The following is a 12,295-nucleotide window of genomic DNA, read 5'->3' on the forward strand; positions in this document are numbered from 1 at the left end:
AAAAGTGCTGTTATAAATATTTTGGTTTATATGGGGATTTTCTGCTTACCAGTGGTCTCCTTGGGATATAAGCCCAGAAGCAGAATGTCTGGATCAAGGGTATGAACATCTTAAGTCACTGTATTTGCAAAATTCCAAATTATTTCCCATAATGATTGTATTGATTCCACCAACAAAGCACAAGTATTATTTTCCCATGACATCCCCCCCAACACACATGCACGTTCACGTATGCATACACACATACGTGTTAATTGCTTATGTATCTTGGATACCAAACCCTTATCAGGGAAATTTGGTGCAAAGATTTTTCCCATTTGACTGCTTCCTGCAAAGGGCTGTTTCTAGCCAGACCAGGAACAAGATCCCTGTCCCTACAGATGTAGAGTACAATGTAAGCATGTCCAGAGCTTTGCTGATTAGCAGAGAGTGCCTGAAATTTCTTTGGGTTGTGCAAAGCACTGGATTGTGGTTTCTTTTTCTTGCCATCTGTAGGTTGCACAATATCTGACTTCCCAATTCTATGCCATGAATTACAGCCTTCGGCAGCGGATGGACATCCTAGATGTAAGTGGTACCCAGGCTTCTTTATGTTCTCCCTTATCACTCCAGGAGGCATGAAAGTAGTATGTGGGAACAGCAGATGAACAAAATAGAAGAATCAGGCATTAGGGGGTATCTCTTTTGAACTCACTTGAGGGCCAGGCAGTAGATGTTGTCAGGGTCCAAGTGGGCAGGGATAAGAACCTCCAGGAAGACTTTTGCAATTGAAATGGAAGAAAAAAAGGTTTTGCAGACACTGGTTGAAAAATGAAAGAGGATTTAAAAGTGGGAGAAGTGGGTAATTTTAGATTGTGTTCTTAAGAGAAAGAGGAAATGGGGCATCCAGTAGTGATGTTTGTTAGTTCCCCAGGGTTCCCTTAGGGATGGAAACAGTAGGGAGAGAACAGGAAGGAGCAGATAAATGAGTTGTGGAATAATGTGAAGGTGCCATGACAGAGTTATAGCTCCTTTTCTGCATCTTCTGCCTTTTCACCCCTAATAGCAAAACATGACAACAGAGTAGGGTCACATTAATGGTTCTAGAGTTAAAGTTTTGCATACAAAGTATAAAAATTTCTGGAGAATAGATATTGTATCTTGTATGTAGCTTGTTTGGGTCACTTTGCATCCTTGATTACATAACATGTTAATTTTTGGAGATGAATTTTTCCCTTTGGGTCTGGGCATGGGTGTTTTTGGACTTGGTACTTGACTTGACTTTTAAAAAAAATTTATTTAGTATTTTATTTTCCCCCAATTACATGTAAAAACAATTTTTAACATTAGTTTTTAAAACTGTGAGTTCCAAATTCTCTCCCTTCCTCCCCCCCAACATTGAGAAGGTAAGCAATGTGATATAAGTTATATATGTGTATGGACTTGACTTTCATTAAAATAATTTCCCTGGGGTAATCCCTTTCCTCCTAGGTGTTGGTTCTTGCAGCTCAGGAACTCTCAAGCCCCAGGAGCCTAGAAAAAGCCAAGATCTCTGGTCCTCCGGAGCCTGGTGTCCAGCTCTTGCCTGCCCCACTGACCCCCAGTCTGAACAAAGTTCCTTCTGAGGACTGGAGGAGAATTGTGGAGGAGAGGATCAAAAACAAGACGCGTCGTTTTGCCAAGGTAGGGCCAGGACCTGGGGGTGGAGAAGAGGACCAGTGAGCGCGCGCGCGTGTGTGTGTATGTGTCAGGAGCAGGAAGGGTAAATCTGGAGAGTAACACGACACTAATGCTGCCATTCTAGAATTCAGAAGTTTATAATGTTACAAACTGAGCAATATGATACGGGGTTTAGGGATAGTCATCCTTAATTTTATTTTTTTATATTAACATTTAAAAAAATCATGTATCTATATCAGTAGCATTTAGCTCCTTCCCTTAAGTAGGCTGTGCTGTTGTGCTATATGATCTCATTTGGTGAAGCATGAGCCCCTGGGGTAAGGAGAGGGGGTGGGGGATTTTCTCTGTCCTGTGCAGTTCCATTTATTTTGTATACTTTCCATTTGGCACCAATTCCATCATTTGTGGTCTGGTTCTGATCCACAGTGGGTTGAACACATGGGATCTTTGGAGTGGACATAGGGCAAATGTCATGAGAAATCAAGATGTGCATTTTTAGCAGTAGCAGAAGCTCAGGATAAGGCCAGTCTTGGGAGAACCAGCCTTCTGTTTGGCAAGGGTCAGGTAGGGAGAGAGGGAATGGGAGGAGCTGCCATTTAACCCTCATTCTTTATGGCAGGGTTCTTCCAGAGCCAGCACAGCAAATGGACCCAACAAGTTTAATTCTGTGGTCGGTTATTTCTTCTTCCCTCTCATTGAACGTTTTGACAGGTGAGTGGGGTTTCCTGGATGCTTGTGTATGAGGATGAATGGGAGCCACGGAGGGCATACTGTTGAATTTAGTAGATTCACCGTATGGTCACCAAGCATCTAATGTATGTAAGGCCATGAGCTCGGTGCTGATTCAGAGGTGAACAGAAGTAGCTTCTGCCCTCCCATGGGTGGCAGCAGTCTCCTTGGCAGAAGAATAGAATGAGTCCAGAGTTTGGTCACTGGGAAGGACTGGCATCACCTCCTCTCCTGTACTGATGGAGGGCTTGCTTGTACATGTTAATAATAGTACTTTATCTGTATTTTTCAAAGGGCTTCACATCTTCATCTCATTTGATCCTCAAAATTATTCCCTGGATATTATCTTAGTTTGACAAATGAAGAAACAGACTAAGAGAGGAGGCAGAATGGCTTTCCAGCTGTCACTTTTGTTTAGTGTCAAAGCCAGGCCCAGAACACAATACTTCTCCTGACTTGGAGGCCAGCAGCCTGCCACAGCAGACGAAGTGGTGGAGCTGGAGTACCTGCATTTGATTCCATCGTCTTACAAATGCCTCCTACTCTCTGAGCCTCAACTCCCTCATCTGTAAAATGGGAATAATGCCTTTATCATCTGCCTTATAGGGCTTTGTGAGGCTCATATGAGATAAAGTATTTGCAGTGCTTTGCACATTTTAAAGCATTGTATAAATTCAGGTTATTTCCACTCTGCTGTGCTACCTTTGTTTCCCTTGTGTGTGTTTTGTCTAGCTATATTGAAAGCTACTTTGTAGCTCCTGTAGCCCCTAGTACAGAATACTGCCAGGAATATACAAAGAAATAATTTCTTCTGTGCAGGTCAGATGCTACTGTGAACACTAGAGAAATGGATTGGTGTGTCCATAGTGGACTGAATACAGAATAGTGGAGAGGAGGCTGAGCTTCTCTCAGTGGGTGTTCACTTTGTTGGCCCTAATTCAATTGTGTGGGAAATTAGGCCACCAGGGGGCCTTATCATTTCATCCCTTTTCAAGTTGTTCATCCCTAAAAGAAGGAATTGGGAAGCTGTGTTTCTCTAGTTTTGTTGCAGATGGTGTGGGTGTGGGGTTTGATGTAGTGCAGAAAGCTCACAGCTCCAGCCTTGGGGCAGCTTTCTCATTTTCTTTGCCTCATATGATGCAGGAGGCAGGCTTTAAGGAACTTTGCTAGAAGAGTTCCCAAGAAAAGCCAGTTGCTTCTCCTTGAATGGGTCTAGAAGGGAATGGACCTGATATTTGGAATCAAAGTTTAGCCAGTCAAGATATGAGAACTCATTCAATTGTTCTGTATTACAGACCTCTTGTGACTTTTGACCTTTTGGGAGAGGATTCTTTGGTCCTGGGAAGATTAGTTCACACTGTGGGAATCCTGATGTATTTTGCCATTAATACCACAGTAAGTGGAGAGGGAGGTATGAGATCTTGACCTGTTCTTATAATGCTTAGAGCTTCTGCCTTCATCAGATGAATTGGGGAAATGGAATTACAAACCCTGATCAGGGGATGGATTGAGGTTTCAGCTTCCTTAGGAATAAAGTTCTGCTTGAAATTTGACTACAGGTGGGTACAGGATGCCATAATAATAGCATGCAAGAGCTAGGAGGGACCTTAAAAATAATTTATTCTAACCCTTTTATTGTACTTTGAATAAGCCTAAAGCCCAGGGACAGTAAGAACCTCGCTCAAGGTTAGCCTGATCCTTGGACTGGGTCAGGAGTGGTCTCAGTCTTAATTCCTGAGTAGATGGCGGTTTGCCTCCAAGTTCAGAGAAGGAAGTACTTTAAAAAAGTACTCCAGACACACGTGTTCAGTGCCAGGTAACTTAAAAAAATTAACTTTTGTCAGCCCTATAGTGGGATTCTGTTATTCTTCTGGAGCCTGAATAGTCTGTTAATGAATCCAGAGAACTGAATCAAAAGCCAGCCCTAGATCCTCTCTGTACAGGTCCCATTCAGTGTTTACCTTTTGCATGCCAATTCCATGGGGTGGCACACATCCTAACAGCTGTGATCTGTGTGTTTCTAGGCAGCTGTGCCAATGGGGAAGGCGCTGTTGGAGTTTGTGTGGACACTTCGTTTTCATACAGATGCGTGAGTATGCCTTTTGTATGGATCCCTTCCTGTCTTCAAAGAGCATTTATAGGGCACTTGAGATACACTGAGTGGCTGGGGGAGAACTGTTTTGTGAGGGGCAGTTTAGAGTGTAAGTGAGCTGCTTAAACATCGTATCGTCCTCTTCCAGAAGAGAGAAGTGTGCAAGCAAGTCTTCAAAGGCACTGAGGTAGATGAGGAACAGCCATCTCTTTAGGGGTCCAAGTAGACACTTTTACCAGGTGACCTGCTGGTCTCTTTTGTAGGACCTTTGGCAGCTGGTAGTTAGTAGAAAAGTTTAGAAGCCTGTTAGTACCCTGCCTAATGAGCTGTTGGAGTCAACCTTAGTGCACAGTAAAAAAGGTCTCTGTTGCGTAGAAATCTGCCCTTCCTGAAGGGCCCTCTAGTGTGCCAGCCACTCTACGACAGTGTGAACAAGTTTTTATTTGCTAGGAACTTGGCTCCATCTGCAGAAACCTGACAAAGTTAAAGGCAGCACATGTAACATGGGTGGAGGGAAAGAGATTTGAAGTGGACCTGATTTATCCATTTATCACTGTATGGTAGGTATGTGCGTCAAGGCCTCCTGTACTCCATCTCCTCGGTCCTCTGGAGTGTTCCTGCGGAGCGCCTTCTGGGGGATCTGACCGATGAGCTCCTAGAAACCAGGTCCTGGCTGGCAGGTAAGCTTCACTGTGAGAACTGAGCCCTGCCTGGCATAGGAAAGGAGGTGACCAGGAGAGGGGCTCTTTACTGGACAGCAGTCTTCTGGGAAGCTGGAGATCTGGGTCCCCAAAGAAGCCACAGACTGTGGATCAGGATAGCTAACTGAACAAAATGTAGCAGGCTTGAGCTGTTGGTAGAGGGAAAGACTGACTCTTGAACTCAGTGATTTGGTGCTAATAGTAATAACTCAAATTTATATAGAATGTAAGTTTATAAAGCATTTTCTTCATAGCAGCTGTGTGTAAATGTACAGCTAAGGAAACTGGGCCTTAGAGGGAAGTAGCTTGTCCATGGTCACCCAGGAGTAAGGACTTTTCTTGAGTCTGGGTCTCCTGAGCTTTCCCATGCTGTCATGTTGTCATGGTCCAGTTCCCACAGGGGCCCAGCACACAGCATTCATAGCCACATTCCAGATACACGTCATCAGTGCCAGATAACAGTAACTACTATACCACCGGCTTGTATTGAGTACATCAAAGGAACAGGAAGTTCTGAATTCCTTGTTATTGCTGCTGTTTAAAGATTCTGTGAGCGAATGTTCACAGTTATTTCCCAAGATCACGGGAAGGTGGAAAGAGTGGTCCTGACTTGGACTGTCTAGTCTGCTTATGTGGTGCCTGTGAAGAGGGAGGCCCTGAAATGACACTGCTGACTTTGGAGAGGAATTCTGGGTGGGTCCAGAGGGCTTCCTTCCAGAGCAGCAGGACATGACTGCCTGTCATCACAGGGAGTTTGTTTCCAAAATCTACTCACTGGCTCTAACAGGTCAACCTTTTTGAATCTGTATTTCCCTAGGAAATTCTTAAGCCAATTCAGTGATTTGAGTGACTTAATGAATCACATCAAGTTAGTTCAGAAGACACGATCTATGAAGAATGAACTTTCATACCCAGGCCCCCAAACTCCAGACCTCAGTCCTAATGCACAGAGATAGGTGGTATGCCAGTATGATACCTGTTGCTCTCTCAGTGTCTTACTTTAGAAAAAACAAGCCAAGGTTATTTAACTGAGCTTTAATGAATAGGGCTTGAGTATGACTAGCTCATTTTAGGTGTCTCACCCTGGAACCTGTGGCTAGCATGCAGAGAACCCTGGTAGCTGATTTCCCATGTGTCTTGCCCCACACTGAGAGGAGACTGAGTACATCCTCCATAGATTTTCTTAACATAGACAGCCCTCCTGTTCCTTCCTCCTCTCTGTCAGTCTTGGATGGACTGTCTGTAAAAGAGGTATTCTAATCCCTGAACCCATTGTTGCCTTTGTACATTGACTTCCCTTGGTTCAGCGTGGCCCTTTCCCTACATTGATTTAATTTGTTCTCATAAAATTTGTTCTTTGCAAATGACAGGCTTCCTGCCAGAGTTCAAGGGAGGGAATTCCCCTCTTATTCTTGGCAGGTATGGAGCCACAGAGTGACTAGGGAGCATTAAAGGAGGTGGTGGGAAGACTTGATTCCTCAATTCTTGGCTTTTTGGGGTTGCCTTCCTTCCTCTAGAGTGCCCAGAGCTGTGGCAGCAGGCTTGGCACCAGCATGTGAGGCAGAGCCTTCTCCCGGAGCAGCTCCAGTTGGTACAGTGACCTGGAAAGGGCACTGATTTCATTTAGAAGATTGGACTTCAAGTCTTGCCTCTGACAGTAGCTGGGTGATGTCAGGCAAATGAAACTCACTGTGCCTTAGTTTCCTCCACTGCAAAATAGAGATAACAATTTGTTATCTAGTTCACATTGTGGGGAAAGTGCTTTGTAACCCTTACAGCATGTAAGTACAACCTACATAAGCATGAGTATCATCATCATCCCTATGATGGCAACACAGGAGATGGGAGCATTAAAGGGACATTGAGGCACTTTGTAGTTGCAGTGGGGACTCTGGTCCTGTTATTTTGCTTCCAGGTTAGTGTTGAGTTGGGGTCAGAAGGCTGGAACTTGACTGGCAAAAATAATCCCACTCCCTAGCATGGCTGGGCAGGACCCGAGGCTGTGTCGGGAGCATATGGCCTGTGCGTACAGGATTTCCTCCTGTGGCCTCCCTGATGTTCCAGTCTCTCCCCACTTGGACATCCTGAGAGCATCCTGGTTTTTACTTTGCCAAACTCATTAAAATCCCCTGGAATAATAGCTGCCAGCAAAGATTCCCATGCATAGCAAGAGGTCTAGGAGATAAGTGGCTTTTGTGTTGAGGAGTTAAGATTTCTAGAGTGTATTCCAGATTTCCCTGAATAGGTCCCCAAATTGTATTCCTCATACATACAAGAAAAGAGATAGTGCCTCTTCTCTTATCACTCTCAATAAATATTTGAAGTGCCTTACTGTGCGCCCATTGCTTACATAGTCTGAGGTAATAGAAGCATCATCCTGAAAGGTGTCAGGTCTCTTGAGGTGGGTGGAGGACCTCCATAGAACCATTCCCATGGAGCTCCACAGCATTAGCACTGACTCAGTGACCTGAGCCTTTCACATGCCTATGGCTGAGATGGCAGAGTTCCCCTTCAAGGGTAGGTACTTATGTCTACAGAAGACCCGAGTTCAAATCCAGTCTCAGATGCTTGCTAGCTGTGAGACCCAGTTAACCTCGACCTCAGTTTCGTCAACTGTAGACTGGCTACAATAGCTCCTACCTCCCAAGATTGTTGAGGATAAAACATGATATTTGTAAAGCTTTTTGCAAATCTTAAAGTACCGTAGAATCATCATTATGGACAGCTTTCCACACAGTGAGTACTCAGTAAATGTTGACTAACTCTTCCCCCAGAATAGAGTCAGCAGAGCTAATCTTCAGGTAAAATTCAGGCCACTTGTTTTAGTCTAGGCCTCTCCGTGGCTGCTTTAATCTCTAGTTAAGATTGACTAGATAGGAGAGAAAGTTGGCTCATGGAAAACTCCACTGGTAAATTGGTAAAGCCTGCTCAAAGCCCCTCTCAGAGGAAGCTTTCTTCCATTGAATAGCCCCTTGACTGTTCAGGAAACTGATAGCTAGAGCCCTCTCCCTAACTCACATCGCTTGCTAGAATTATCATGCCCTTTCTCTGCCCTTGTTACCATTGCCACGATAGCAGCTAGGTTTGAGTTCTTTAGTAAGAAGGTATAAATCATTTTCTTAAAGATGGTTCCTGGAGCCTAAGAGACACACAGAGTTAGGAAGAATCTATGTAATTACCTGTTAGTTAGAGCTGGAGTTGGGTAGAGCCAAAGTAGCTGTGGGGCTGTTCTCAAATTTTTTTCAAGTTGAGCTGTGATTTTCTGAAGGGAGCTTCAATGGAGTTATCTGGGCTTTGTTTTTGTTTCCTGGGTATCTGTCCCTGGGACTCAAGAGTGTATTATGGAACTCAACTTCCAGGCTCACTAGGTGGCCAATTTGCTCCAGTTTCACTAGTTTTCAAATTAGAGAGAATATTTTATCTTTGAATGCGTAAGATGATGGATGGAGGGAAGGGCCTACGTCTCTCTCCATTTTAAGTGTCATGAACATGTGATTTTGTTTCTTTTGCAGCTGTAACAGAGAATGACCCAGATGAAGACTGTAGGAAGCTGGCCATGCAGGCACTCCTACTTATGGAAAAGCTAAAAGACAAACTCCCAATAGGTTCTTCTTAGTCAATCCAGATGCCCTTAACCTGGCCCCACAGGTGGCCTGATAGGATTTTTGGGCTATCACCTGGCTGGCAAAGAGGAAGGTAGGGAAGCCTTCACTGAAAGCCAGAAAGAAACAAGAGCCTGGCCTGACATCTGGGCTTTGTAGTGGCAGCCAACTCTGTGAAATATTGATATCCGGTACTGAGTGTACAGATGCAGGAAAACGCAGTAGAGTTGCTGTCTTCCTCCCCTCCCCCTGCACACTGAATATGCTATTTTTAGCCTGGCAAGTTTGAGTCTTCAGCTAAAAATACAGCAAGCCCCGTTCAGCTACTGCCTCTGTACGAAAACAGCAGGAGCAGAGGACTGGTCACTGATGGCTATGGAAGGAGTCACCTCCATGCCTTAAGAAGCAGGTCCAAGATTTCTCTTACCATTTCACTGACTCTTGTTATTAGGGTTGAAAGGTGTTTGGTCATAAAACTAAAAAAGAAGGAAGGGGCTTAGCAGACACTTACCTTCTGTGAAATTTCTTTATATTAAAAAACCCTCCTCAGCCACCGGGCTTTTTTGTTGTAAGAGGAACTGAAGGGGAAGTAAAGGCTTGGGAGGGAAAGGAATGGAAAAGCAAGGTGAGTCACTTCTGATTCAGGATTAGTTCTCCGTTTGAAGACACCCTCTCCAGGACTGGATCTGAGGCCCCCACCTCCTTCCCCAGTGTAGATACCATGACCTCCTACCCTGAAGCTGCTTTTCTTCTCCCATCTTCTCTTTCCCAAAGGTACAGCTGTAGGACAGAATAAAGGCTCTCCTCTTTGCTTGCCCACCCCCCACCCAGGGCAAAGTTCCAGGGTCTTGAAAGGGGTGGGTATGTTTAGTGAAGGTATAGGCCCTGTGTCTGTGCAAGGCTTGGCCCAGGCTGGTTTTCCTAAAGTGGTCTCTGCCGCACACTCATGGGGCAATCTTTGCTCGGACTGGATTTGTTGAGGTCATCAGTTTGCTAGGCTAATTTCCTGTCATTTTCATTCCATTGCACATTGACAAATTTATAGCTATAACACTCTTCAAGTCTGTTGCAAAGGAGAGGACATAAGCTTTGTGGTGACCTTGAGAAAAGAGAAAGGGCCAAGGGCCTCTACAGCCAGAGTTAGAGTGGGGCAAGGGCAAGGATAAGGGGCACCTAGCTTTCCACACACCATGAAGGGGTTCTTGATGGAGTCCTGGGACTCACCACACTCATAGGGAAACATTGCTAGACCTGCCTATTAAAGAAGCTAAACAGAGGCTGGCAAAGATTCTTTAGACACAGCTGAATTCAATTATCATGAGATTTCTTTGTGCCAAAAAATTCCAGGGAAAGGATTCAGAGCTAAGGAAATGCCAATGTGGGAAGTAGCACTAAGAGCCAGCCACCCCTCCTGCTGGAGCAGAGAGCCTCCAGTCCATCATTGTCTCAACCCCCACCCCCCCAATACAAGGAGATCCCACCACAATCGCCAGTAGCTTCAGCTTCAGCTCTGCCTTGTCCTTATGTTGGTATAATAGATATAGAACTGGCCTTGAAGTCAGGAAGAGAGGGTTCAAGTCCTCAGACACATGCTGGCTGTGGGATCTCGGGCATGTAATCTAACCTCTGGTGATCTAGGTCAAAGCTGGCAGACTCGCCAGCAGAGAGCCCAGCACAGCCAGAACCAGATGAAAATGTAACTGGGAAACGTAACAAAATAAAAATGCAACAATCATGTAAATTTGTTATTTTCCAAGTCAAAATGTCACCCCCAGGGATCTGTTACTATTTCAGTTTGATACCACTTCTCCAGGCAACTCTTAAAGAGAGAAGGTGCTACCCTGTACTAGTAGAGGGAGTTTCCTTATTTGAGAGAACCATACACACACACACACACGAAATCATGTGTTCAATCTCTAATCCTATCTTTTTTTATACAGAATTGCTTTGTACCCTTCACCCCCACCCCTGGTTGAACCCTAAAAGACAATAGCATTCTGTTCCTTGGGTACCTTTCATCCTAATACAGAAATGTCAGGAGAGAGGCTGACTCTGTGAGGATTGGAACCCAAATGGTATGTATGTGAGCCATGGAGCCTCTCATCCAAAGGCAAAGATTTGGAGGCATAAAGGTATGAAAACAACTTTTTAAATATAAAATCAGAAATTTTTAAAATGTGGAAATTTAAAAACAAAACCACCACCACCAGCAGCAGCAAAGTCTTCCTTCTCTTCAGGCACCTCCATGCCTGAAGTTTCCTAGTTCTTGCTGCAGTGCCAGGGTCTTAAATAAGAAAATTTTTTTTCCCAGCAAGAAGTGGCTTTTTCAGCTGTAGGAGTAAACAAGTAAAGCAAGTAGATGATGTGGTATTCTCTTGAGGCTAACTGCTGTGTACCTGGGCAGTCAGGAGTCATCCTCCACCTCCTCAATCACTTCCTCATCTACCTCCTTGCCATCTTCCATACTATTATGGCGGATTCGCTCGGGCATGATGCGGCTTGGTGGGATGCCCAGTCCTCGATGTACTGCATCCATGGTCCGCTGGTTCACATAGTATGTCAGGTTTGCAGATGGAAGCCTCTTCCGGATCTCCTCCAGGTATTTGTAGGCCTGTGTCAAAAACAGCTAGTTTTTTGCCTTCCACTGTAGGGTATAACAACTAAGGTAGGTTTAGACAGTTATATACTCAAACCACAAATGAGGATCCTCTCTGTGTACCATGCTAACATGAGCCAGGAAAACCTATTCACTGTAGTAGGTTTGGTAAAGAATTCAGAGTCCTTGCTGAATGGGGCAAGAATAGTTTTAGTAAATTAATAAATGTTTTTTAAATGAATGGAAGAACCTTATCACACCTAGGAGTTAGTGTGAAATTACTGCTTAGCTTTTGTCAAGAGCCTGTGGTGTCATGTCAGCAAGTTATTAGTGTGACACGCATTAATATTTCACACTCAGTGGTTGATATCAACTCAGTGATAGGCATATCACCAGATCACTAAAAGCTGCTCAATGAGTTTGAGAACACCATTTTTTATACACTTGCTTTGATATGCTCCAAAGCTATGTAATATATATATATATGTATATATATAAAATATATGATAAATTTTTAACAACAACTTTGTACACCTAACTACCTACTATTCTGCAGATTTTGTTATATTTAAAAATAAGAACATTGCACTGCAAACAAAACTATCTGTACAGGGATGGCTCCTGAGGGCTTGGGTAAGCAAGAACACAATTATGTAGGGATAACAAAGGCTTAAAAACAGATAGGAAAAGATAACTCGAGAGCACAGAACTCCTAGGGGTTCCTGCCCCACCCCACTGAGGACCTGCCTTAGTCTACATATTTGTTCAGGTAAAATAAAACAGCCTTTTAAAAGTTCCACTTGTACAGGAATATTTGCTGGACCTTATCTGCTGTTTCTTAAGAGAGAGAGACAATATGGGGAGAATTGTTTTTTTTCTAGCCGACCAACCAACATTTGAAAAATATCTATGTTAC

The 12,295-nt window shown here is 44.1% G+C and overlaps 2 protein-coding genes across 3 annotated transcripts in view; one reads left to right on the forward strand and one right to left on the reverse strand.

The window, feature by feature from the left end:
* The window catches only part of TELO2 (telomere maintenance 2), a 32,389-nt gene extending 23,055 nt beyond the window's left edge, over positions 1-9,334 (forward strand). For both annotated transcript variants that reach the window (XM_036738506.1, XM_036738507.1), the window contains exons 15-21: positions 496-567; positions 1,471-1,662; positions 2,279-2,370; positions 3,684-3,783; positions 4,413-4,477; positions 5,045-5,160; positions 8,694-9,334. In XM_036738506.1, coding sequence (XP_036594401.1) covers positions 496-567; positions 1,471-1,662; positions 2,279-2,370; positions 3,684-3,783; positions 4,413-4,477; positions 5,045-5,160; positions 8,694-8,797 — 741 coding nt within the window. In that variant the 3' untranslated portion in view covers positions 8,798-9,334. The remainder of the gene's footprint in view (positions 1-495; positions 568-1,470; positions 1,663-2,278; positions 2,371-3,683; positions 3,784-4,412; positions 4,478-5,044; positions 5,161-8,693) is intronic.
* Positions 9,335-10,919: 1,585 nt separating this feature from the next.
* IFT140 (intraflagellar transport 140) overlaps positions 10,920-12,295 on the reverse strand; it is a 175,123-nt gene continuing 173,747 nt past the window's right edge. Inside the window, exon 29 of the mRNA XM_036738510.1 lies at positions 10,920-11,394. Within this exon, the coding sequence (XP_036594405.1) occupies positions 11,188-11,394 (207 nt within the window). The 3' untranslated portion in view covers positions 10,920-11,187. The remainder of the gene's footprint in view (positions 11,395-12,295) is intronic.

Source organism: Trichosurus vulpecula, chromosome 9 (genome assembly GCF_011100635.1).
Source record: "Trichosurus vulpecula isolate mTriVul1 chromosome 9, mTriVul1.pri, whole genome shotgun sequence".
Taxonomy (NCBI): domain Eukaryota; kingdom Metazoa; phylum Chordata; class Mammalia; order Diprotodontia; family Phalangeridae; genus Trichosurus; species Trichosurus vulpecula.